Source organism: Aptenodytes patagonicus, chromosome 17, assembly GCF_965638725.1.
Source record: "Aptenodytes patagonicus chromosome 17, bAptPat1.pri.cur, whole genome shotgun sequence".
In the NCBI taxonomy this organism is placed as follows: Eukaryota; Metazoa; Chordata; class Aves; order Sphenisciformes; family Spheniscidae; genus Aptenodytes; species Aptenodytes patagonicus.
Genome location: NC_134965.1, coordinates 7,143,622 through 7,171,107, shown reverse-complemented (window position 1 = coordinate 7,171,107; position 27,486 = coordinate 7,143,622). Strand labels below are relative to the sequence as shown.

General features: G+C 40.7%; 1 protein-coding gene and 1 long non-coding RNA gene across 3 annotated transcripts; both read right to left on the bottom strand.

Annotated features, from left to right (window-relative positions):
- Positions 1-1,596: 1,596 nt before the first annotated feature.
- On the bottom strand, positions 1,597-27,486 carry YWHAE (tyrosine 3-monooxygenase/tryptophan 5-monooxygenase activation protein epsilon). 2 transcript variants are annotated; one of them, XM_076354279.1, is made up of 7 exons: positions 27,286-27,486; positions 14,395-14,594; positions 8,643-8,749; positions 7,586-7,792; positions 6,617-6,753; positions 4,089-4,135; positions 1,597-2,509 (listed from the first exon to the last, which is right to left on the bottom strand). In XM_076354279.1, exons 1-6 carry the CDS (start codon positions 27,347-27,349, stop codon positions 4,128-4,130), a joined length of 723 nt encoding a protein of 240 aa, XP_076210394.1. In that variant the 5' UTR covers positions 27,350-27,486; the 3' UTR covers positions 1,597-2,509; positions 4,089-4,127. The 2 variants fall into 2 exon arrangements, with proteins under 2 accessions (XP_076210394.1, XP_076210393.1); XM_076354278.1 differs by lacking the exon at positions 4,089-4,135.
- Positions 21,460-25,032, bottom strand: LOC143168140 (uncharacterized). Its single transcript, XR_012996664.1, has 3 exons — positions 24,964-25,032; positions 24,121-24,186; positions 21,460-21,609 (listed from the first exon to the last, which is right to left on the bottom strand). It is a non-coding gene; the product is annotated as an uncharacterized LOC143168140 (long non-coding RNA).

Below are 27,486 nucleotides of genomic sequence, written 5' to 3'. Positions count from 1 at the left end.
ACTTTTTTTTTTTTTTTTTTAAGTCACTTGTCCCATTTCTTGCTCTGTAGTGATATTTTTATACCATAGGAACTTTTTCATATCCACACATCCAAAGAAAACCTAAGTAATACAAACTGCAGAGGCCACCACTTCTCTATGCCGCTCTAGGCTGGAAATGAAACCTGTAGTCCTCGGCCACAGGATGTGCACATGAGCTTTCCCTCCCACCTTGTACCTGTCTGGGAGTCACCACTGCCCCTTCCCCCACAGCTCATCAGGCTCAGAGCAGCACCTTCAGAAAAAGTTGCTTTTCCTCTCATTTTCAGCAGTAACTGGAAGTTTGAGTTCCCACAATAAAGCTCCACAATGTTTGTATTAATGCCTCTCCGTACTGCCTTAAAGAGGAAGAGATGGCTAGTTCAGCGCTGCTGGCATTACTGACCAACTGGCTGACAGCTCCTTTGCACGGAAGCATCTTCCTAAGCAAGCTGTGTCACTGCACTCCAATTCTAACCCAACGCTAGAAGGGATACACGTTTTGAATGCTAACTGGTCTCAGACTGCGTCACAGATTAATACTAAGCGCCTTCATTTAACAAAGAACCCAAATGGCTACAGGGTGGACAGCTACGTGTCAAATACCTGCTGACTGCAAATCACAGCTCCAGCTTCCATTTCCAAGTTCTAGACCTCAAACAGTACATTTTGCACTCTACTTGCCTTAGAAATCCTTCACGTTCCACCTCTATCCTGATGCAGTAGCAACAACAGTTACAGTAAGCCCTGAATAAAATATAACCAAACATGTTGCCACTCACATACAGTCAGCTCGGCCTCCTACTTTTTGGTTTCCGACATTATGCAGTTACCAAACACTGCCCCAGGCCTGGAATGCTGTATACACTGTAGTACATATACACCATACCACTGTATATGCTAGAGTGTATATGCTATACAATGCTGTATACGCTATTATATAACCTCTTCAAGACCACGCTCAATAAATTTTTACAAAAAAAAAACCCACACCTTGTCTTTGTTGTAGAAACTGTTTCATCACATTTCTTAATTTTTTGAGAGGGAGGGTATGATTTTGTTTCTCTCAGTTGTCACACAGTCCCGCTGAATCTCTGGTTCTCAGGCCCAATCTATCTACACAGAGGGTAGCCCCGCTACCGTCTATCACAAGGAGCAGATTATTCCTAGAGATTTCGAGGACACCAGCTAAGCAGGGTGGACATTAAGATAATGTGTTTCCCTTCTCATCCAGTCTAGTTACGTGGATGGAGAGGAGTGCTGTAAGGGCAAGCAAGAGGAATGCACCAACCAGATCACAGCTTTTTGTGCATTCAGGTGGGGAAAGACTGAATAAATGGTGTGGAAGAGCTTCTGACTCCTGATGCAAAGCAGGCTGTCTTCTAGGAGGCTGGCCTCATGGCTATACTACTTACGCATAAGACTGGGATCTTACTTTATCTCATGTCTGAAGAACAATGCTGTTACTTCTCTTTCTCTCTCTCTCTCTCCCCCTCTCCAAGTGTTCCTATTACAAGCAACAAAAGGAAAGTTATTCTTACTGAAATAACTAAAATATAAAAGAAAGTCATGGTAATATTTGGCATTTTTAATTTAGGTTTGTTTTATTTAAGTTTAATGTTAATTCCATGCTGTGTTTCAGTAAGAACAATACAGATTCTGTATCTGTGGCTCCAGTCAGATATCCAGTAGTACAAATTAGCTTCAAGTTACACATACTGAACAAAAGAGGTTGAGCGAGCGAAGGGAGATGGGGAAAGGGGAGGGAGAAAGAAAAAATATTGAACACGCATGCAGGCTTATCAATGCCACCTTCAATGCTAACCTGCTTTGAGGAAAAGTAAAGAATAGGCAAGAATGAGCAGCCACGGATTGTTGAACTGTTACCAGCACCATGATTTTCAGCAACATTTCAGCAGTTTGGAACCTTTTGTTTTTATACAGTAAAACCACTACAATATATGTCCCAATGCAACCTGTAACTTCAAGCTAAACACCCAATTAAGTTTAAACATTGGTATAAAATTCAGTTTAAACAGTTATAAAAAAAGAAAAATGCCACCACATGCGCACTACCTTGCCATAACAAATCTCTCTCTAACGGCCTTCAGGTGTAACATCCACTTCTAATGGCAATCTCGCCACAGCTGGCAGGAGACAATACAGTAATGCTGAAAGAGCTTTTACGCAGTCCTGTTAGTGTCTTAAAGAACCTAAAAGCTGGCACCAGTAAAATCCACAGAAATTCACTCTTGCCTTTAAGAACTTTTAAACTGTGTAAAAAAAAAATAAAAATAAAGAAACCCAACAGGGCAGGAACCTAAATTCTGAGACCCAATGTAAAAGTCAGATTTGGTGGTTCTCAGAGTGACACTGAGGGTTTTTGTGGGGAAGGGGAAGGGTGGTCAGAGATGGGTTCTCTTGTTGGCCTTTGTGTCTCACTGGTTTTCATCTTCCACATCCTGCAGCGCTTCTTTATTCTGTTCTTCACCTATGAAAGTGTTTAAAAGTAAGGAAGACGTTAACTTCTAAAAATGAGACTCACAGAATGGCTTAACAAGCATCTAGAGATTAATAGTTTCATGCAAGTACACACGCTCACTCGCACACTTGTATAAATGACACACACACACTCTCATAACATAGCCAGTTCTGGAGTGAAGCGTTTCCATGGAAATTAAGCCTTATAGTCACCTTGTCACATTTCATACAGAACTGTAGCACAGGCTATTAGAAGACATACTCTGTCATAAGGACAAAAAACAAACCACTGTTTCTGAAAACTTGAGACTGCGCATGTGCTCAGTCCTGTTGATCAAGAGATGAACAGCCAAGACAAGAGTCATCAGAATGGCTGTAGATCAACATCCTTAAGTCACAACATACCTTCCCAAAAACCTCATCTCTACTCCAGAGAGCGCTAAGGACATCTATTCACTAGCTACAGAAATGAGACCAAAACAGTTTTTAGAAGTTAAACTTTTTTCTGCCCAAATCCACTCAAGTCTCAAAACAGCGAAGTACTGCACTCAATTTTATAAAATAACACTGATGGCATGTATTAAAGGTACCAAAGGAACTATGAAAAAACATCCCTACTTCAAGTCCAAGATGACAAGAAACCCTAGGCTTGAGGTTATTAAAGGAAAACATTTTGTGGAAATTAATTTCTCTTGAAAAACGGCCAGTTTGGACCTATTGAACCAGGCTGCGACATGCAGTGAAATGGAAGTCTATCCACAAGGACTCTCGTAGTAAGTGTTTGGTTATACTTCGGTTGCCCCTGGGTGAGCTGCATGCAATGCCTTCTGCACATCTTTGCCCGATTTCTACTGCAACAGGAAAAAGTTTAACGTACTTCAGCTAGTGCCATGAACACATGCACGATTAAGTTAATTGATAAGAGAAAGTGAAAGATGTTTTCTTTACAATTATCCTTAACCATGTGAGATGGTACTCTCTTAAGGGCAATAAACAAAAACTACCCATTCAAAAAAATTCGCAATAAAATCCAATCAAATGAGTCTAATGACTTTCAGCATATAATCAGAATGCCTTCTCAGAGCATGTCCAGATTCAGAATTATCACCAGGTACAATACAAGGTAGATTTTGGAAGAGGTGGCCTAGGAACACAAGACATCTGACATTCAACAACAATAAAATTTACATTTAAAATTACTTAACAGATCATTTAAGAGAGGAAAGCAGGAGGCCCTAACCCAGGAAGATGATTAAAAGAAGATCTGAGCATGCTCTAGCCAACGCACTTAAGCAAATACTCCTGTAAAAGGCGATTGTGAAAGTACTTTTCATGCCCAAATATTTTTACTATCCATCCAGGTATGCAGCTCAATTCCCAAACATGTAAGTTACTTTGGATCTTAGTCAAGCGTATTGGACCTGGGTAGGGCTAACAGGTCACAAATTGGTAGAACATTGCTTAGCCCTGGAATGGAGTCAAAGATACAAGCAATTTATCAGCAGCAAGGGAGTGACAGAGGCAAGCACGATTAGTGATCGGAAGAAAACTGACACTGAAGAGTTCATTAAGCCATGACAAAGACTTACAAAGTAGAGTTTTTAGGAAATGAACAGTTGGACTTTCCTTTAGGAATCTATACAGCAGGAAAGAAGGGGAAAACAGGAATCATATGAAGACAACATTACAAGCGTGAAAATAAACTAAACAGCTCGTCTATGACATGGTTAAAAGATATAGTAATGAGATGGAGAAGTGTAGCAGCTGAGTAACACTGATTGTAGAAAGTCATTCCCTACAACCTACACAACTGAAATCAAAACAGACAAAAGCTTAATGCAAAAGAGCAAGCCTTTTTCAAGTCTCCTCCACCCCTTAGGAAACTGGTAATTGTGACGATCTTTCTCAGTGCCACGATTAACTTTTACCAATCTTCAAAGGCTCTACCCATTTTGGAAATATGGAGTTCTGGAAGCAAGAGTTTTAAATGCTCTCATCAGCACATTACCATGGTGTGAGGAAATGAGAAAAAACTTAACCTTGCACCTGTGTCTAAACATTATGCATAAACACAGTGTTTTTTGTGGACCTGAAGAACTGCACTACTATTTTAAGTAGTTCTGCAGTATTTCAAATTTCGTAATCATTATCTTTCTGGCATGCATCATAAACAGTAACTAGGATATAATCTGAACTACTTCAGGAAGAACAAAAATATCTATTTTCTATGCTATGGAGCTAATTATGAAACAAGAAATTTGAATCTCGATTATGCAAAAAGAAATATAAAGAGCTTCTGTAAATAGTCTTGTTGAACTTCTACGATATACATGAGACATGTTAGTCAGCTCACATGCAAATAAAGGTAGCTTTTGGAAGATGTTCTAATGCTACTATCTCGCAACAGCCATCCAGCCTTGTTACTTCACCAAATTGTCTTCCTCAGTGTTCCCACAAAGCACCAGGATATTTGGCTCCATTAAAAAAAAAGGTCATATCTTAATTGTGGGAATTGGGAATAAATTTCTTTTTCCAACGCCTAACCATGGCAAGGAAGGCATCTAATAATAGCTGCAGTATTTAGAGCAGAGTCTGTACAGATCCATCCTGGACACATACATACACTCCGCACCATTAGATAGTCTTACATCTTTGAAAGCAAGGTGTGGTCCCTTGCAAGAGACTTAAGCACTAGGATGCAGGGTAACCTAGGAGCAAAGACCCCACACATTTACAGTTTTCCCAGTTCTGTCAAAAGCCCAAAGAAATAGGGGTAAAACATGACCCGCAACATTCAATACTCATAATCCATGCAAAGAGCTAGAAGCTATCAAGTAACAATACTTCTTTAAAACAAACCCATCAATCCTACACAAAAACAGGCAGTCAGTAAAAAGTTAAGAGATTCTACAATTGCTTTCTAATGGACACTACACCAATAAAGTACTCCAAAGTAATGCTATATGGCTACCACCATGCTTCAAATTTTTTTGTAAAATGTTAACTTAAGACACTCATTATTTTATCTGAAGTTAAGCAGCAATGTTGTTTCAAACCTCTGTGCATTTCTAAGTACCTAACATACTTTAAACAGGACTGACCTCTCCCCCACCCCAGCAAAAGTTCAAAGTAAAGAAAGTCAGCTCCTTCCACTTGTCTCTCCAGGACATAATTTTTGCAGAAGAAAACACAAGTTTAATCTTTCTAGATAGAGAATGTGTTTAATTCACTACCATCAATCAGCGGAACAGAAGGCGTAATTCAAAAAACCTAAAGAAGAGTAAATTTGTACTTAGCATTGTATGCGAAAGCGTAAGAGAAAGGTCCACTCAGTATGCCAAAAAACCACTTTTAAATAAACTATCAGCTATTAGTAAACAGAAGCAATCAATGTCCCACCCTCTGGTACTGTCAGGGGATATATTCGGTATTTGCTCTGGCAATAGCCCACCTCAGGAGTCGCAACCTAGCATTTTTGGGAGTATTAAAGAAAGTACTTCAGCATCTCGAATAGCAGATTAGATTTCCCCAAGCTTTTTTTTTTTTCTGGTAACAAAGTATTTTACAAAATCCCTTTTTCTTTTTCCTCTTCTCTTCATACTCAATTCTTCATAAGAAGAGTAAAAGATATAGAAAGTGCTGTAAGGTGAAGTGATTAGTATGATGGCAGTAAATGTTCCACTAAAATGCCAACAGAAATATTAAGTGACCTGAAAAAAGGGGAATTAGATCATTTGCAATACTTCCTCCTGCACTGGAAATTCACATCTGCTTGGAATGACAACCATAGATGAACATGACAAGCCGTAAGAAAGAAAAGCTGAATTAAATGAAGTCACTGCTTTTAAAATAATCACAGATGCCTAAACAGCCAGGTGGGGATAAAAAAAAAGTTACTAATTCCACACCTCTTTCCTTCAAGTGAGAGCTGAAAAGCTTCTCAAAAAAGCTAGTGTCACCCCTATCAACTTATCCAGTGTTAAGAAAGAACAGAAGTTCAGGAAGGTCAATTATGAGGAAAGACCGAAGTAAAACACCGAATCAATCTACATTTCCATGCTCTGTTTTCTGGGCAGAGATCAGGGGACAGCAGCATTTTAGAGCAGAGTTTACTTACCATCACCCTGCATGTCTGAAGTCCATAGTGTCAGATTATCACGTAACAACTGCATGATAAGTGTAGAGTCCTTATAGCTTTCTTCACTCAGTGTATCCAGTTCTGCAATAGCATCATCGAAAGCTGCTTTTGCCAACCTATGAGCACAGAATAAATCAGATTTAACATATATTGCTAAACAGAGTCCAGACGCACACAAGGTAAACCTGTGCCTCAGAACACCCATCTTCTAGTTTGGCTACACGACGTCCACAGCTTCCGTAACAAGTGGAACAACAACATATTATTTAACTGTGTTTATATGTTCATCCAAATATCTCCCATCTTCAGAACCAGTCACTTTGTGTGCTTAAGAACAGTATCTTTTTACTCAGTAATATTGGTTTTATTAAACATTTCTACATCTTCCGGTACAACTGATAAAGGACTGCTAAAAGCTTAAAAGAAAGTATATTACATAACCTGCAATGACAGGAACAGAAGACAAACGGCATTTTCTTCAATCCTCACTTCTATGCTCATATGAGCTGACCCCCTACAGATAGATGAGCTACTGTCCTTCTATATATGCTCACAGTTCACAGAAATTAGTCACATGACCCCTCTTACCTTGTATAATAGCCAACAGCAAGAGAGGCAAGTTAAGTCACCTCACTTTTTGCAGGATAAAGGCATGCAGAGTTAACATGGCAAGCTGTTAAACTGCCATTAGTTGATCAATCCAAGGTTATCACTATTCTGCTTCTCATACATATCTACTCCCAGATAAACAAACGGGTCTGGACTCAGAAGAAAATGGCAAAGTTGAAAACCTTTCCGATGAATTGACCTCAAATAGAGCAAGTCATCAACTGCTAGCAGGAAAAAAGCCAGCCTGGAGTTTCTGTTGAGGAAAAGCAGTTACCCAAGTAGCAAGAACTTCTGGCTTGTCTGGTATTCACAGAAGTTATCTTCCCAGTCACTACCTACCTGCAGGCACGATCAGGAGAATTAAGAATTTCATAGTAGAATACAGAGAAGTTGAGCGCAAGTCCTAAGCGGATAGGATGTGTTGGCGGGAGTTCTGTCATTGCAATATCACTAGCAGCTTTATAAGCCACCAAGCTATTCTCTGCAGCCTCCTTCCTGTCATTTCCTGTGGCAAACTCAGCCAGATACCTATGGTAGTCCCCCTTCCTGAAAACAGAAACAGAATGTACAGTAAGAAGTCAGTAGTCCTTATTTCCCCACCAGCCACTAAGTAAATGGCTCAGTTCTGAAACTGATGTTTATATATTCACACACGAAGGACACTGCTGCTGAATTACTGCCTAGACAACACTGCATTAGTACTTAAGTGAATTTTAAACCATCAGGCAGGAAAAACTGTTTGGGTTCACTTGTTTTCCTGCATTAGCACACGAAATCATAGTATTACCTTTTCCATGACCCAACTGTTTCTCTGTACAACTGCATCTCATCTAAACTAGACAAGTTTTTGATCTGAAGGATAGAGATAATTCAACTAGAAGGGAAAACACTCTCTGATCATTTCAAGATTTAAACTATGCTTCAGAAAGTACAAAATACGCATCAAACTAGCGACTACAGCAACATACTCCAAGGCCAAGTTTCACTTGATAATGCAATTTTGAAGTTGACACTACATGACAGTTATCTGTCGACCTAATTTTCTTCTCTTATGAGGAATGTACAGCTCATGCAAGAAAACACTGAAGCAGGGATGTGATCGCTACATTACTAGCTCAATTAAAGAAAACGTTTTTTCTTACATCCAAGAGCTGCACAACAGCTTATGTTAAGTTCTCATGACCTTATTCCAAACAACATCTATCCGAAACCACACGATCAGAACACTAACACCTCAAAGGTAGCCAAGAAAGGGATATTGGTTAGACATGACTGAACTGCCCTCTTTCTAGAAGTTACTGTGGTTGAATGGGCAGAACACACATGTATAGCTACTTTATTTCTGTCTCTAGTTCAGATACAGTAAGAGGTCCTTGCCTCACAAGAGGATACTTACATTTTGTAATAGAAAACCTTGGACTCGCCAGTGTTAGCTGCTGGAATGAGGTGTTTGTCCAGTACATCCAGAATGTCACAACAGATTAACTTCAGTTCAGTCTCAACCTATAAAAAAACCCAAAACAAAAAGAGGAGGCGAGGTTAGTACTAAGACTAAGAACTATTTCAAAAATACTCAAATTATCAAACAGGCAACATCATAGAAGTCCAAGGAGGGGGAGGACAGAAGAAAAACAACAAAAAATTCAGCTGCTCCACAAGTGCATTAAGCAAAACAGTTCTGTGTAATTAGCTGGCACACACAAAAGAGGCAAGGACTGATGTATGATGAAATGCATAACTGAATAATGGAATTATAAATTCCCTGGAAGACATCTTGCTAGACAGTTGCATTAAGTCTGTCCCAGGATATAATTCCTTACTACAAGGCTTGCACAACTCCTAATTCCTTAAGTTTCTGATCCTGGAAGGCTGCCCTAAAAGTGGCAACGGTGAAGGGGACAATTTGAAGGTAATTACTACAAATCAGATCAGCTAAACTCCATTCCACCCCAGAGTTAAATGGCACCTTCAGAACAAGTTTCTAGTGACTACCCGGGAGGCAAAGCTCTAACAGAAGAGCAGCCTTAAGACAAAAATCATGGAGTATCAGAACAGAATAAAGATGTGCCACACAAACAAAAAGGTCAGATACAAGAGGAAAACAAACTCCAGAAGATACAAACTTCAGAAGCAGGTTAAAAAAAAGCAAAGCATAGCAACTCAGAGAAAAAGCAGCAATCATCAACACTAACAGTGACATCTGTGGCCAAAGAAAACCAACATAAAAAGCCTCATTTAAAAACAGATACTGGATTTTAATAGCCAAAGTTGAAAACATGGTCACATCACCTTCATTTTTTTCCTAATTTAGAATATAAAGCAAGGTTTATGAGGTTAGGTTTTACCACAGGAAGTTTCACACCTGAAAGCAAAGAAACTAAGCATACCCCCCCTCCCCCCCCCAAAAAAAAGGTAAAAACTGTCTTTTGACATCAACCTTGCCAAAGCCAGACTTGCTCCGAGCATCCCATGTCATTCACAGTAGGAGTGGTCGGTTAAGTGCAGATAGTAACCTGTTGCTGCTCTTTCATGATTTTGCAGTAACTTTCATAGCTACAGCTGAAGACAACTCTGGCTCAAGCTACTTTTATGTACTATAAAGTAGAGGTTTTTCAAGCAAAGGCATCAACATTAGTTACAAGAAACTACCAGTAACTGCATGTCTTGGATCACAAGAGCAGCCCCACTCAGTCCACTATCCCTTCCTATCCTCCCACCCATGCAGTTTTTCCTTTCTTTAAGCATTTTTCTTGCCATGTAATATTTTTATCACCGTATAGCTCCCAAACTGTTAGGGTTTGTAATCACATCTATCCTCAAAAGCTGTTGAAGTTATAGGTCCAAAAGAAATGTTAAACTGGCACACACCGATTCATACAAAAATCACTTAACAGATTTGCAGAAGTTCCTTTAGAGACATTAATCTACAGCAAATTTCATATACAAACAATGTCAGAATGCCCTAACATTCAGAGGAAGAGTTAGATGCTATACTTAAAGTTAAGTGACAAATGCTTAAGGAAGTTGCTGAAATATGGTCACTTGAGAAGAATCTACTTCATATATTCTTGGGCTACAAAAGCTATAAAACCTTTGGCCAGCAGTCAGTTCCTGCAAACTTCTTTCCTCTTGATCCTCTTTTTCAATGACTTCTTTTGCAGAGAGATCTTCAGCAAAACTGCAAAGAATTAAATCAGTTTCTAATCCTCTTCTGTTAAATAACCATACATGTACAAACTTCTATTTCATCTCAGACAGACCTTTTTCAGCTTTGCTTAAAGAATCAGTCACACAAGTTACCAGAGATCAGCTGCTGTCCAGGGCAATGTAAATGTCCTGACCAAGCTTAGTTTAAAAAGATTTAATACAAATCGAGTTGATTAAGAACAATACAACACCCCCCCCCCCCCCAAACAAAACCATAAAAGCTCTTTTACGAAAAGGATCTGTTCTAGGCAGAGTGGCTCAATGAGCTCTGCAAAGCAGCAAACCAGCACAAGAGCCGGCACTAAGCCTGTTCAGAGCATTCAGAAAAGGTAGTGTTAGGGTCTATCATCATTCCAGCTCCAAATATGACATTTGGTACTACAGGCCCTGACCAGCAAGGAAAGACTGCTCACCCTGATGGGTGTGTAAAAGCCCCCACAATCCACCCTGCTGGATTTTAGTGGTAGTGCTGGCTTAATCAGATTCCAGACTGTCTTCTTAGCTCTGCAGATACAAAAGCTCGTAAACCACCTGGTGATCTAAATAGGGAAACTTATTAGAAGCAACCAGGGGAAGGGGAGCCTGTACTAGTTCTTTGACCTATTTTAATATGTAGCCCCCAGAATAGCTGCACCTCACAACTGAGATGCAACATGAAACTAGAACAGTAGGAAACAGTTGCTAAAGCCTGTAACCTACCTTCCTCCCACCCCTGCCAAAACAAACAGATAGGCCACCCACATTTATGCCAATTCACAGCCTAACCTTTCTAAGAAGAGGGGAAGGAGAAGAGAGCCCTGCAGCTGCCCCAGAATACAATCCAGGTTGTAAGTCAGAGCACTAGAAACACATTCTCATATGCCACAAACACAGATCAGTAAGAGGAAGGTGAATACTTGCCCTATGCTATTAGGGAAGGGACAGTGAACTGCATTATGTGCACACATACACCACTTCATCCTCTCAAGGATGAAGAACGCAAGCTTCAGTGTGTTCTCATCTACAGAGATGCAGCCAGACAAGAAAGCCAGGGGCTCCACTTTTGTGTATCCAAACGGCCACAGGACCCAGAAAAGAAGTAAGTGGCATTTTCCCCCATGGCTATGTATGTGTTTTGCTACATTTATCTTAAGTGGCTTGGGTAAAGGCACAGCCTGGCATCTTCCATCATCTCTCAGTGTTGCGTACTGTATGCTTCAGACAAAACCAGCCCGGCCCTACTCTGACAACACCATCATCCCTTGAGTTCTGCCCCAAGTCACACTGGCTAGTAGCTCAAAAACTCCAAACATTTTTAACAGCCATGTGCTAAATTATGATAAATACTGATGTAGACCAAAACCATCAAATAATTACTTTCACACAAACTACACCTTCATTTCAAACTTGAGCAAACACTCTATAGCTGACCAAGGTCACACCTGGCTCTGGTGGCAGGTGAGAGATGTGTTTTTCTAGAGGTGCTGGTTCTCTCCGCTCCCCAGTGCTTTAAGTTTGGCCTGTCAGTCCCCAGACAAGCATTTTGTGTGTTTTTGTTTTTTCTTCTTCAGAGCCTTTCAAGCCAGGGAAGGGTCTCTCAATAACACCGAACTTACTCTAAAAAAAAATGCTACAGTTATTTGTTGACGAGGTAGCATAATAACCAGAACTCTGCTGAGTCTGTACTGGACCTTATCTGTTCAGAGAAGCACTGAGCATGACATCAGGGCAGCTGTGCTACTGTTCCAGGAGCGACAATGAGAAGCATCATCCAAACCTTTGCAGTATGTTCTTCAGGCCCTTACTGCTCCCGTGCCATCTTGCCAAACCCATTAACACTTTTCTGATAGCAGGTGCTAACATAGTAAGTCTCCCAGCAGCTACAAACAGGACTTGGCCTTCAGCTACAGGCAATACATAGAAGACTCTTGGAAAACTCAGGCTAGAGTTGAGTAGACACATCTGGTCTTTCCCCAGTACGGAGCTACGTTACAGTTCTCCACAGCACACTCCCACCTAAAGCAACTGGGATAGCTATTCCCTTTAAGGATTTAACAGCTGAAGATACTGTTGGCATGGCACTGCACTTCATGTGGCCTCTCTCTCGATAGATACCTCAAGGACTACATACGTTTATTTCTTGCACACCAGTCTGTTCAGCATGGCACTTGCTCTCCAAAAGAGAGATGCAGAACAACGCCTTTTTTACAGTCCTTTCAAAAACAAGAAAAAGGTCTTTTCACTATTAAAGGATCTTTGGCAGAAGATAGTAACCACCCACAAAACTTCGTGCAAAAAGAACTGGAAGCACACAGTGTAAGACAAATTTAAACAATCATCAGATAGCTATTATTTTATATGTTCTGTTAGAAAGATTTTAGACACCCATCAAGAAATGGTATTTGGGACTGTATGTAACTGGCAGAGCCTCATCCCATCAGCATGCCAGCATAAAATTAGAAACTCACAACTTTAACAATTCCATGGAGCAACAGATACCCTATGAGTCAAAGTAGTCCAGAGGCATTCCCGAGAGAAGATTTCCAAGCCAACATCATTCCCATTGGTGGTATATGAATCAGTGCCAGGTGATATAATAGACTCCACTGTTTCTCTGGAAGTGAAGATCTGAACCATGTGGAGGCACTTGTCCTCAATGGAGATTAAGTCTGCAGAAATGTGTGGGATTTAAATAGTATGGGAGCATGCCTGCTCCGTGCTAAACCATCATTTAAGGAAGGGGGGGGAACAACAACTCACTGTTCCAATAGCCGAAGGTTTCATTAGCCCTTACCGATGAAAGTCAAAGCTTGCTCCAAGTTCTCCATTTTAGGTAAAGTCACACAGACTGCCTAGACTCAGCATGAAGTTATGTGCATCAATTTTTCCCCCCTCTCAAGAGAGAAAATAGCAAGGCCCTAGAGGTTATTACACTTCCAAGTTTCACGGCTGAGATGACCATGACATCTTAACATCCCCCATCCCCAGGAACACAGAGTGCTTTATCTCAAATTGATTGCTTTAACTGCTATCAGTGTAACTGACCAGCTTAGGGACACACAAAAAAAGTTTAAAAATCTGTATTAAGAACTAGATGCTGTCAGAGAAGCCATACTATCTCAGCACTCATTTCAATGCAGGCATAGCTGTCTGAGCCAATATAAGGTCTGCCAGTTCAATTGTACAAGACTAGGCAACTATTCTTCACTGTCACCCAACCGCTAAGCACTTAGTTTACAGCAACTCCTGCCAGTTTTTCATCTGGGGGAAAAAGTAACAAAACAAGGCCAATGTACATGAAACGCAACTATCACAGTGATAAAAGACAAGGTAAAGGAGTCAATGAAAGTGGCCATCTGGCTTACGCTGCCTATCTTTATGCCAAGAACAACACTGAAGATCCCTCCCCATTCACTGGCATTTCAACCAACAGTGTTAGTATTTTGAACTCTGTAGGACGGAGTACTGCAATAGCACCAAGTGTCAAAGTCTGTATGAGCCAAAGCAACTTTTATCAGAAGTAGACACTTAACAGCCAAACACCTCCTTTGACATGGTTAATTTTCCAAAAAAAAGTTGCTTAGGATAAGTTAGGTTGGAAGGGAAAGAATAAGGCCTCCTGAGCATGTGCAGCCTCACACTTGAGTAAGTAGGGAAGAAACAGAAATGCCAGCACCATTCAAATACTTAGCAGATATGTAGATGCACATAAGGAAAAGCCCTCTCTTTCTCCTTCAAGTCTACTGCCCTTTTGAACATTTACACAGAAACACCCAACCTCTCCCCTTCACCAAGTATATTTATTCTCCAGAGGAGGAACAAACTTGATCCTTTCAAGACTGTCACCTTACTACAGCTCACCACACTGCAGGCAATCTAGAATACCAGGGCAGTTTATGGCAAGGGTACAAAACTGGACCTTAACTAAATGGCATTATGCCACAACGCCAACTACATCTTACCATTTGCCGATATTCCCGAATCATTTTTAATTTATCTTCTCCACCTTTGTTTTCTTCTTTCTGTTCAATGCTGCTGATTATTCTCCAGGAAGCTCTTCTGGCTCCAATCACATTTTTATATGCAACAGAAAGCAGGTTTCTTTCTTCCACTGTCAACTCCACATCCATTCCAGCCACTTTCTTCATTGATTCAACCATTTCTAGGAGAAAAAGGTCAGACAATTATTCTCACAGCTAAAGCATCTTTCAAACCATTCAACAGAAGTTGTAGGTTAATGATAGCTTATGAAAATAGGCTACCTCCTCCTTTCATACACAGTTATTCCTCACTTTTATACCGGAGTGTTCCAAACAAATCAATGAGCATGTACACAAAGGAGGTATCTGATGTTCTTCTAAATGCATTTGACAAGGGTCCCAAAAAACATTCTTTAAAGACAGTTGGGTGTTTGTTCGGTTTTTTGTTGGTTTTGGTTTTTTTTTTTTAAGAGACAGATAAAAAGGATTTAGTATTAGCAGCAAACATGTTTTTCATAGTGGATAATAGTTATCAGTACAATCCTACAGGAATGCGTGTTCTTCAAAGTGCTTCAGAAAGGCAGTGAATAGTGAGAAAAGTATGATCAAATGTAAGCTAGCTTTCAGCACAGCAAGGAGAAACTGAACAATTACAGAATGCTCCACTGATTTGTCAACTGGAATACAGTGTAACATGGTAATTAACCAAAAAATAAAATCCAGATTTGAAGAGATGTAGAGAAGTATGAGTACTATTAGGGAAGCAAGTCAAAGTTCCAAGAGGAAACCACCAAAAGAAAAATTAGGTGCTTGGAGAAGTAACAAAAAAGTCATCCTGAGGATAACCAGAGCAACCATATCCACCCATGCCAAGCAGCTACTTACACTGAAAAGTAGCACACAAAATATAAATTAGTATTTATAGTTTAAACCTTTTGAAAAGGGCTTCTAAGCCTGAGGTTAAAAAAAATTATTGCTAAATATAGCTTTCCTATACTCAAGTGGAACAAAAGCTTGAACTTCTTAAAGAAGGTTATAATCCTTTCATTACCTAACCACATTATGATTGCTTGCGACATTAGAAAAAGCCAAAAATGTTAAATACACACTAATTGAGAGCCTAGTATGAGACATCCAGGAATCATAGGTTTGGTCCTGCCACACAGTGCTTCAGTTCATTCACCATTTACTTTCCAGCTTCTAGAACTGGTGGGAAGCCCACAGACAGAAGACAAGACCATTAATGAATGGGACTAAGCCCCAACTATCCCATCTACTCAACAGGACAACTGTTTCATAGCTATCTGCCAGGTACAGGGACACTAGAATGACAGAATCATAGAATCGCTTAGGTTGGAAAAGACGCTTAAGATTGAGTCCAACATATTTAGCTTCTGCCAAGAGCATGATGATGTAATTAGGCTATGCCTCCCATAATATGATGCTTTACTGTTCTGTGGTTTATCTACCTTGCCCACTCATCATCCCTCCGCCATCACTTTACCTCCTTATGTTCTGCTGTGTCATGGCAGCACAAGCAATGGGAAACTGATGAAGCTGAACTGTCAATTTTTTGCTCAGGTGCCAAAACTCAATCTTAACAGGCAAAAGCTATTTCAACAATGGAAACTGTAGGCTCAATCTTTTTCCCTAGAAGGAACAGTGTCATCAGTCTCCAACAGGTCTCCACACGTGTAGGACAAATTTTATAGTGGCTCTATTCTTACCAGAAGTGGAAAAAAAAAATCCCTATCTACCAGTAGATTTTGCTTCTCCAAATCACAGAAAGTAACAATAAATCCACCAAGGATTTGATAAAACTTTTACAGAACACCATCCTACTATTGCAAAATGGTGATCTGTTTTTCCTGAAGACTTCAAGAATTGCCCCCAAAAAACTCCACATACATACAGTTAATATTAACATAAGCATGCAGTATTGTAATTTAAGCTAGCTAAGTTAAAGGCAATATGATATAGTTACAATATGAAACTTAAATAATGCAAGCACTATGACTTATTTCCTCAACGATGACCCTACCATCTATACAGAGAATTTACTTCAAAGCTGTAATTTTTTTTAAAGTATGTGAGTTAAGTCATCTCATATTTTGAAGTTTCTTAAAACAGCAGAGCTACAACCACAGCAACTGTATGGTTTTGGCTGGGACAGAGTTAATTTTCTTCATAGTAGCTAGTATGGGGCTATGTTTTGGATTTGTGCTGGAAACAGTGTTGATAACACAGGGATGTTTTCGTTACTGCTGAGCAGTGCTGATACAGAGTCAAGGCCTTTTCTGCTTCTCACCCCACCAGCGAGCAAGCGGGGGGGGGGGGCGGCGGCACAAGAAGCTGGGAGGGGACACAGCCAGGACAGCTGACCCCAACTGACCCAAGGGATATTCCACACCATATGATGTCATGCTCAACATATAAACCTGGGGAAGAAGGAAGGGGAGGACGTTTGGAGCGATGGCGTTTGTCTTCCCAAGTCAACATTAGGCATGATGGAGCCCCGCTTTCCTGGAGATGGCTGAACACCTGCCTGCCCATGGGAAGCAGTGAATGAATTCCTTGTTTTGCTTTGCTTGTGCGCACGGCTTTTGCTTTCCCTATTAAACTGTTTTTATTTCAACCCACGAGTTTTCTCACTTTTACTCTTCTAATTCTCTCCTTCATCCCACCAGGAGGGAAGGAGTGAGCAGCTCTGTGGTGCTTAGTTGCTGGCTGGGGTTAAACCACAACAATAACATGCCTGATTGTTAATTTTTGTCAACAAAGATGACAAACGGGAATTAAGACTTGCAGTCTCTGCTACTTGGGTACCTCTGCCAAGCTCCAGCAAGAAATGCAGGGCTTGTCTAAGTTTAATGATTAACTGCCCTCAGATCAGAGGAGTAATTGAAACTGCACTACATCTGCAGTTTAAGAAATTAACCTGTATTTGTGAATGCATAGCCCTCCCTTCAACCATTAGTTGCAGAAGTTCATGAGCTGAAGAGATATCCTCTATGTAAACACAAATAATTTAAAGTGTAGAAAAAGGAGGGGGTAGTCATGCCATACTATTAATCTGTGATGCTCATTTCCAGGCATCCGCCATCACTCTGAAGATCTTTTGTCTGACCCACCATGACCATTATGCTTTAATCAAACATGCATGGTTATACATATGTGGCAAGCCTAACTAACCATGACCACATTAACTTTGTCCCATTAGATCTTCTCTGAAGTTATGAAAGCCAGAGGAAACTGAGTAACACTAATACCTTCTCTGGAACTGGCAGGTTTCTGAAGTAGACCATGTCTTTTTCAATTACACTTGAAGCCTTGTGCACCCTACCAGTAGTCTCTAGCAGTCATCCAGCAATGCACAGATTACAGAAGATCTAGCTTTTCTTTAGAAGAGAGTTTATATTCTTCTGTGCTTTACCAATTGGGATTAACTACAGAGCATTTCAGTCATGCTAAGGAACGTACTACAACACTTCTATAGAAATCCTGCTTCTTGATGAAGTAAAATAACTATTCACACCTACCTCTTACATAATAAACAATGATACACATGTAATAATTACTCCAGAAGTGTGGAGATGAGAAACATGCACAGTAACAGTTTCCAAGATCTTCTGGCCTGTATCAGGAAATTGCAACAACTGGGGAAAAAAGTTTTATCAATTGTACTACAGGTTTCCTTCACAATCTCTTCCCTAGAAGCAGATTTGTCTACTACGGAAACTTAAAAGAAAAAACTATATACAAGATTTGCTGTTCCCTGTAAATGAGTATCTGATTCTCAGAGCACACAAACATATCATTACAAATTTAACCAACTGCTTAGCTTCTGCAGGATTTTATCCATTGCTAGCCTAGACATCTACAAGCCCTTGAAACAGATGTCCAACATCTCTGCGCACCAGATGACAAATCAAATTTAAGCTGAGCAATAGTTTTTACAGAGGCATTCCCAAGACCCAGTCCTACGAGAAGCACAGCCTGTCAGTACATATTAGCCCTGTTGCATCTCTTCAGTCTTCTGCAAGGAAGATCATTAACTATCATCTTGTAGAACCACCATAACCACAGAAACAATGGTGCCAAAAGAAAACAGTTCAACTGCTCAGAACTACTACCAGAAAACAGGCCTTGTCACCCCAAGATTTTTTATGACCATGAGTTGTTAATAAGCCAAATAGACTTTTTGCCAAGTGATAGCCATCAAGAATAAGATGCTGGGGGGTGGAGGGGAGCACCTGAGGTTTTCTTCATTTGTGCTGAAGCACAAAACCCTCAAGGTTCACAAACTCTTCATACTAGGTACAGAGTCTCTCAATACACTGAGGAAGGGAACTGGAAGGTCTTCTCTTCAAAATCTTAATCCTGTTACTAGTTAAATACATAACCACAGATTAAAATCCCACCCATAAACAAGTGTCTTACCCAAAGTGAAAAGATTTATCAGCCTACCCACAAAGCTGTTGGAGAAAAAGGTTTCTAGTTTAGTAAAGAGCCCAATTTTACTTACAACACAAAAATCTGGGCTGGTATTTCAACAAGACAAAAATAATGTTATGCTTATACCTTGGTCTTCCATGGTAAAGCCATAATCCAGCCCTGAAAGTTTAAGCCTGATGAATAATCTTAAGAACTCGGGCAATACAAAAGCAAGAGGACAGCATATCTGTATCTTCTCCAATAGAAAACTAATTCTATACAAAAATAAAGCCATATATGCCTGCCAACAGAACAAATATTTCATATTCTAAGTGCAGCTTTACCTATCTGGAAGATTCCACAAGGAGGTGAAAAGCTCAGAGACCATTCAAGACAAAATACAAGTCCAAGATTACATTTCAGTAAGAAGGATTACTGCAGTAATGACAACTCATTGCATACACAATCCAGAGATGCTTACACTGCATTATGGAAAAAGTAGTGTTATGCATATTCAAAAAGACAGAGATTGCAGTTTAAGTGGTTAAGTTCCAGCCTTTCAGTTGATTGTGGCTGTCACCTTAGTATGCTACTGTCAGATCATGCCACCCTCAGAGCAGGAAATCCTGAAAGTGTAAAATGTGGACAGATAGGGGAATCTTTTGGAGAATGACACACTTGCCCTAGATTTATATCCTTCCCCAGGCACGTGCTGTTGGTTGTTATAAGAAATATTACAATAAATAGATTATACAAACCTGATCAGACCAAATGTCTTACTGAAAAGAGGCATTTAACTGAGACTCAAAACAACTGCCTAAGATACTACAAAACTATAATAACACCCATGCCATTTTTTAAGTTCCTACATTCTACTACTCTGATTAAGATGCTTGGCTCCTCATTGCAAACATTGATGACTCACCTCCAGCCACTGTGGAGTAACAGAAGAGATAGACGTGCATAGCTCGTAAAACACAAAGGATCTGGACAGTGGTTGCCACTATACCAAGCACTACCTACAAAAGATTTTTTAAAGCAAGCTGGTACATGGCTTGGGATTGGTTTTTTTTGTTTTAATATGAAAAACAAAGATTGTGCCTTACTCTAAGATAAAAAGTAATGGGGAAGCTTACAAGTGTTGAGAAGCATGTTTGATAACCATCTACTAGGCATCAAACCACAGAATTTGTACAAAGGGCACAGTTGGTAACAAAACTTACTAGGTCACAAAACACTGAATGACTCTTTACCAGATAAAGATGAGAAACATTAAGTATTTGTTGCTTCTCAAACTCTAGAAATCTAAGCAACTCGGGGGAACTGGAATGTCCCTGTTTAAGAATATATGGAAACAGCTGATGTACAGCAAATTTAGTGAAAAGACTAAAAATCTTCCCAACATAGGATACAAAACTTAAGAAACAGTAGACCCTACCAGAGGAGTAGCACCATGTATCAAACGTAAGTATCTGACAGTTCTATCAAAGTTTGTGCTTATAACAGAAACCACTTGGCCTAAACAAGGGCTCATGCACTAAAGAAGAGAACCTGTTGGGGCAAAACTACAGTATTTGCAACCTCTATTTCAGGTATCATACAGTGCTTAAGTCTCACACTAAGCATGATGCTACAGTGTCTGATTCTTTTTGTTTGTTTTATGAAGCATCTAGTTACACAGCGTACGACGGGGCACTCCTAATCTGATTTTCAACAATACACAGAGTCTGCTTCAACCTTACTGCTGAAGTAACTAACCTTTGCTACAGCACACAGTGGTTCAACATTACCGCAGGAAAAACAAGAGCTAGAAAACCTATTAGTGGTGTGCTTAACTTCCAAAAGAGGAACTACTTAAGTGAGAAAGCTTGTTAAAGTAAGAACAGAAAAAGAGCTTGCTAGGTAAAGGTGGGATGGAGATGACTTGATGGTCATCACGCTGAAGGCTCAAATCAAAATGAACCTTTGGAAAACCCAGAAGGTGGCATTTTTAAATACTATGACGTTAATAGCAGAAGCACAGCACTTCAGAAAACTGAAGCTGTGTTTTCATTTTACTCCTTTCTATTCCCGCTATCCAAGAGGAATAAAGCAGACCAGGATCTTCAAGCTTTAAGCTGCTGCTCTATTTCAGGAGCTAAAAGCTGCAAATGAGCATCCAGTGTGATGTGAGCATGTGAAGGATACAGCACAAAAAACAAGTCTTCCCACATGTGTTCACCATAGAATAACGTGCACCATAACCAGTATTCAGAGAAGACTCAGTACTAGTCTTGTACTCGTTCATTCCAAGAATGAACAGAAGATGATCGGTAACAAGTCACAAGAACTCAAAGTATCTGATCCTAAACTGTTGTGTATAACCTCTCCGTTAAGACTTCAGTAGCAGCAGCAAACACAAAGTGACTAACACTACATCAATTTTTAAGAAGGGTTCCAGCAGACACTCAAGAGGAACTACAGACCCATTAACCTAACACTCACAAGGGGTCAAGTTAACAGGAATTACATAAAAAAACTGAATGAGTGGGTATATGCATAAAGGCTATATTGTAGAGCACGGCTTTCTGTAAACACAAGTAATGCCTCACAAGTCTACTGTGATGCTTTGAATGAGTCAAGCATATGGACAAGGAAGACATGATTGATATAGTCTACCTGGATTTCCCAAAGGCATTTGACAAGGTCCCTCACCCAAGGTTCTTTAAGGAACTCAACTGCCATGGGATAGGAAGGAAAGTCCTCACATGGATAAACACTTGGCTGAAAGACAGGAAACAGGGTATGAATATAAGACTCAAGTGTTCAGAATGGAGAAGGATCACCAGTGAAATCACACAGTGATCTGTGCTGGGAAGCATGCTAACATTTTTAAATGATCCAGAAAAATGGAAGCAAATAGTAAGTACTAACCTAGTAGTAACAGCAAACTGCTAAGAACAAACACAAGAACAAAAAAAGAGCTGAAGAAATAGGGGCAAGCGTATTTTCTTCATTAAGTGACAAGTGTAACTGAAGATTAATGCCCATAGACTGCATTTTCCCTAGAACTGCAGGCCTCCACCTGGCATCAGTGGGCACCATACTATTCACTACAAGGATGAGCTCCAAATTCAAGCCAAGAGAAGGCAGGGCTCATCTTGTCATCCATTAGGAGCGCTCTACTTCTAAACACACTATTACATTGCCCACGTTAGGTTTTTCTGTTCTCTTAAGAAATCCTGCACTTGGCAAGCAAGACTTAAGAGATGGCTAAACCAGTCCAGCAGCTTGCAGGGAGGTGGGGGGGTGGCTTTCCCTGCTATCCCTATCAATTCCCTCATGCCAGTTCAACACTTCTTTGACCTCTCAACTGGCTGATTCAGGTCACCAGCTCAGAAAACAATCACTCAGAAAAAAAAAAAATCTTGCTTACAATTTAGAGAACTGAACTGGCTCTAAGGGTCAGACTACAACCCAAGTAAACATGAGAAACAGCCAGGGAAGAGAGGACATCCCTCTTTCAACAGTCAGTTGTCAGATTAGCTCACCCCACTTTGCAGCACTGCACCTTTAGTTTCTAAAAACATGAAATGAACACAACATTTATCCTTACACACCACGTAAGTTTCTGTGATTTTTCTTCCAAGGTCTTCATGTGCTTGAAGCACCCTGAGTAGATTATTACAGGCAATTAAAAGCAGTGTGCAACTACCGAGGTACTAAAAATTGATAATCCTATCTTAAGCTCCCTATCTAGAGCATGCCACACTTACCACAATGTACAAGTTTTATAAAAACGAGCATAAAAGAACCTAACAACTATATTCCCAGAGGCTGAGACAACCAACAGGCAGAGGGGGGGGGGGAAATACCAAAGAATATCCATCATGCACAGTGGCTCAGGCTATGATTTTATGGAGAAAGCAGCAGGTTATACTGCTATTCCTTGTATAAGGTTTGTAATGGCTGGTGCAGCCAAGACATTTCCAACATTTGATTGCATGACTCTGCAATACACAGTTCTACAAAGCATACTTGTACCTTTATGCACTCAGAGAAATAGATGAGTTAAGGACAAATTATCTAAGCAACAGTGGTATTTTCTGCATAATCAATCCTATGGACTACCACAAGTCTTTCTTGCAACAAGAACACAATTTCTAAGTCATCACTATCATCTCTTCAACCCGTGAACATATGCTTTTCTAAATAAAAGAGGGTTTTTCTCCAGTATTTGTAACAAAAATTTTAGTTTGAAAGCAAACCATAGGCAAATCTAAAGACTGAGCTTCATCATACATTTCTCTGCTTTATTGAGATCTGCTACTAAGTAATCTTCTAATACAAGTACTCAAGCATAATGGACACCAACTCAGCTTCTGGACTCCTTGCAGAGAACCAAACCATCTAATTGTACAGGTTTGTCTCCTTTGGTTGCTCTTGGTACCCCAGGACATTCAAGAAGGCCATTACAGAAAAAGGCCCTCTCACACAGCTCCTCATGATCAGAAGTCAATTTTTATGGCCCAGTATGTAAACAATTATCACTTACAAAAATTAACAACCTAATTCCTCCAACACTGTCTTGGCCATACACTATCTACCTCTTAGATTCCTACATTTCTTAGGGATATGCTCAGATTTTTCTGCCTTTTAGCACTTTCACACCTACTCAATTCAGAGACAAAGAGAGCAGTCATACCCTGTCACTAGAACAGTAAGACCTTTGACGGACAGGTAGAAGTACTAACCATTAATGTGGGGGGAAGGAAAAAAAAACACCCAAAAACTTAAGTGTGCTTGACATTTGCTTGAAACACAGGTCCTCTGCAAACTGAAATTAATATGCAACTTAAATTCTAATTTGTGACTTAGTTTACTGATTGATTCTTCATTAAGCTATAAGTTTAAGACCTGTTACTATGAGACAATTTTTTCTAAAATGCATTCAAATCTTGAATTGGGTCCATTCCTGCATACCTTACTGCCTTCATAATAAAGACACATTTCCCTGATAGACAGTTTATAAAAACATAGAGGAGTCAGCTGTTAGCTTGCTGTATTGGGAGTCAGGAGAGCTGTCAAATAGGTTTGGGTTTGGTTTTTTTTCCTTCTTAACTGTACCTTGACCTATTATCTGGTTTTGGTGGGGGGAAACACCTATTTCACCTCACCTAAGTTATACCGTATGTAAATTTGAAGTCATATACTTTAAGACCTGTAGTACAAGACTGCTGTTCAGAGTTTAAGTATCTGCTTACAGTCTACCTTGTGTCATAGCATGTTTCTCACCTGATTAAAAGAAAGATGTTACCTAGCTTCCGCAATGAAGAATTGGTTTCGACATTCAGCGGCAATCTACAGGAATGCAGATACACACATTCTCTTAATATAAAGAACTCAAATATTAGTAAGGTAATTTCGCAAACCAACACAGTATTACCTACTCCAATTGTTTTCCAAAAAAAAAAAAAGGACAATTTATAGTTATATTATTCTATTAATAATAGTCTTTGAAGAAACAGCAGTAAGATTTCTCACAAAGCTTCCTGTATTATAAGTAAGCTTCCTGACATTTTGGGATTTGTCATGACATGCCTAAGCAGATCCGTGGAGATAGTCAGACACCCAAATCTCTTAATATCTCTAGAGATCAGGGCTTAAGTGCTACTTACACTGCAGAAGTACTGAGAAAGTTGTCCCCTTAATCTGGGCCAATATACTGAGGACAGTACAGATACAGGCCTAGATTTCCAACAATTCACAAGTATAGCTTCCAAGACTTCATAAATTCCCTAAGTGGGTTAGGTAAGTAACACCAAAGAAGCTACAGTTAGATGCCCACCATTAAGTGCTGCTATAAATGCCATGAACCATACATAAAACACAACCCACCACACACCACTTTGCAAGTCTCAAGGAGAAAGATGGGACAGAACTTAACACTATCCTAACATTAAACACAAAAAATTGTCATTTCACACTCATATTCAAGTTACACAAGAGATTCGCATTCCATGTATTTGTAGACAGTACTTACCATCACACCATTTTATATGTGCCAATTAATAACTGTGACCTTATGATCGTGTATCTCAAAAATCAAATTGAAGAGCAAAATTAAGAATAACTTACACGTCCACCATACTGCTTCCCAAACAATTTTCTTCACAGAATTATTTAGCAGTCTCAGCTATGATCTTGGCAGAACTGCAGTATTTCATATAAACAAGAACAAATTATGCCAATAATTTTTAATTTTTTCAGCTGAACAAGAATACAGAATTAGATCCTAAAACAGTACCTACAGTACATATTCTTCCAGACCATGGACATGAGACATGAAGACGCATTTAGAACAACTAGCAGAATTAGAGGGTGCACCTTAAATTCATTTACTCAGCTTGATTCCAACAAACTTTGGAAGTCTAAAACCCACAGCATTGACTTAAACATGACAACTTTAAGTCTAGTGTTCCCTCCTAAACGATTACAGTCTCACTACCATTCAGAAGCAATATAGCATAAGTAGTCTTTTACATTTTGATCTAGCCAGCTTGTTTTGCAAACATCCATGATACTGGTAGAACAGAAAGTCCATCGAGGGAAATGCTGCACCAAGGCAATCCCTACTAATCAATTTTTATTCATTGACAGGAAGTCTGATTGTTTTGCATTGCAGATCTCTACAATGGGGTAGAGTCTGATTACCTTCTAAAGAGCTGATTTACCACTGACTTAAGAAAACACCAGAAAGACAGTCATGCCTCAAAAGCTCCCAAAGATGATAAATCCTCCAGGATGTTAGCCAAGCATCCCAACTTGGGTTTCCACCAAAGCCAACACTTTCAGTTGCACTGAGTCATCCATACCAGGTGGAGAACCCTTTCCTCCCTACTCACCAAACCAACTCCAGGAATGCTGCTGGAATTGGGACTCAGGGTCAGGGGGAAGGAAATGCATCTTCCCATCTCACACCCTTCAGGGTAGGCAATAAGATACTGAAAAAACCAAAACCACCAGCAGAAGTTGCACACTCACTGTGGAATATGGAATTGCATGCTTCCCTCCGCCCAAGTCAATTAATTTGTACCCCAGTATCGAGGGGGGCGCATTTTTTTTCTGTGAGTCCTTACAGTTATTGTGGAGACTGTTTGACTCCTCTCATTTAGTGGAATTCTTAGCTCTACCTTATTTCCCTACTGGAACTGTCACAGAAGGGAGTCTTATTTAGGCCTTCTTTTTTTGTTGTAGTTTCTATTTTCCTCCCCCAAAACATGCATTTTTCAGATGTTTTGCAATACTGCTATCAGACACTTTCTAAGCACAACTCAGTAAATACGTGTCATTTGGTGAGAACTTGGTCACGTTGTCTATGAAAATTATGAACAGAACATATTTGGAGTGTCTTCCTACCTCTAAATGAAGTGTAACTGCATTCACACTTTTTAAATATGAGGGTATTTATTTCACTTTAAATGAATACACATAAGGTCTTAGGGCAAAAGTAACAGTCCGAGAGAGTAACGTCATCAAGAAAATTAAAGGCCCTTTCTATTATATGCAAGAGAAACATGTTTAAAGGAACAGTCACAAGACAGACGTTTTTGGGGTAAGAGACACCATCCAGGGTTGCCAGTTCCTCCCCTCTACCACTTTTTCCCCAGATATGAAACGATCAGGCATGGTGCACAAACTTACAGGGGAAAAAGGATGAAAAGACGATGCTGGAAAAGTAAAGTGATCTGTAATAATTTCTACCACATAATGAAAGCATATGCATTTTCTTCAGGCAATATAGTACCATGTACTCGATTCCTCCGGGGTGAGAGCTCACTCCCTCTGGGTTTGCCAGGGGCAGCAGTATCTCCAACCGAAGGCAAAGGAAGAGAAAGAAAAGCGCTAGCCCCTTCCCCCGGGATCCAATACGGCGAGCAAGCCTCTCCCCAGCATCGCCTCCCGAGGGGCCGAGAGAGCCGGGCACCCACCTTCCGGAGAGCACGGCACTGGGCGTTGTCTGCGGCGAGCCGACCTCAGCCCCACACTGCCGAGCTCCGCGAGGCCCGGCCCGAAGGTAAGCAAGGCCCGGGCCGAACAGAACCGCCTCACGCCGCGCCAGTCAGCAGCACGAAGAGGGGTAGTGGGGTCTCTTTGTCGGGCCCCCCGAGGCGGGGGCGGCTCCCCTGCCCCCCCCGGGACTCGCCCTTCGCGGCCGCCATTTTATTCCCGGCTTCTGCCGCCACCGCCCCCCGAACCGGGCCCCGCCCAGGCCCAAGCCACCCACTCGTTCAGGCCCCCCATCCCCAGCTCCACCAGCCCCTTGGGGCGCTCCCAGTCGCCATTTTGTCTGTGCCCCCCTCCTCCACCCCTGCCCCCCCTCCCCCGCCCAGCCGCCATTTTGTGGCCGCTCCCTCCCTCTCCCCTTGGCCTTGCACGGCCTTCCCAGGCAGCGCTCACCATCGTAGCGCTCAGCCTGCTCAGCCAACTTGGCCTGATAGACGAGGTCCTCCCGATCGTCCATGTCCTGCAGGCGGGGCGGCGTCGGGGACTGCACGGGGCGGATGGAAGCCGATGGGTCTGGGGGGCTCAGCAGCTACCAGCTCACTGCTCTCCGGGCAAATATGGCGGCAGCACCTCCTCCCGCTGCATCCGGGCACT

Coding starts and splice junctions, on each gene's coding strand:
- YWHAE (XM_076354278.1), bottom strand. CDS start 27,349: ATGGACGATCGGGAGGACCTCGTCTATCAGGCCAAGTTGGCTGAGCAG. Junction 8,750..14,394: donor TTCGGGAATATCGGCAAATG/GTAAGATGTAGT, acceptor GTTTTTTTATAG/GTTGAGACTGAACTGAAGTT. Junction 2,510..6,616: donor TTCAGACATGCAGGGTGATG/GTAAGTAAACTC, acceptor ACACTTTCATAG/GTGAAGAACAGAATAAAGAA.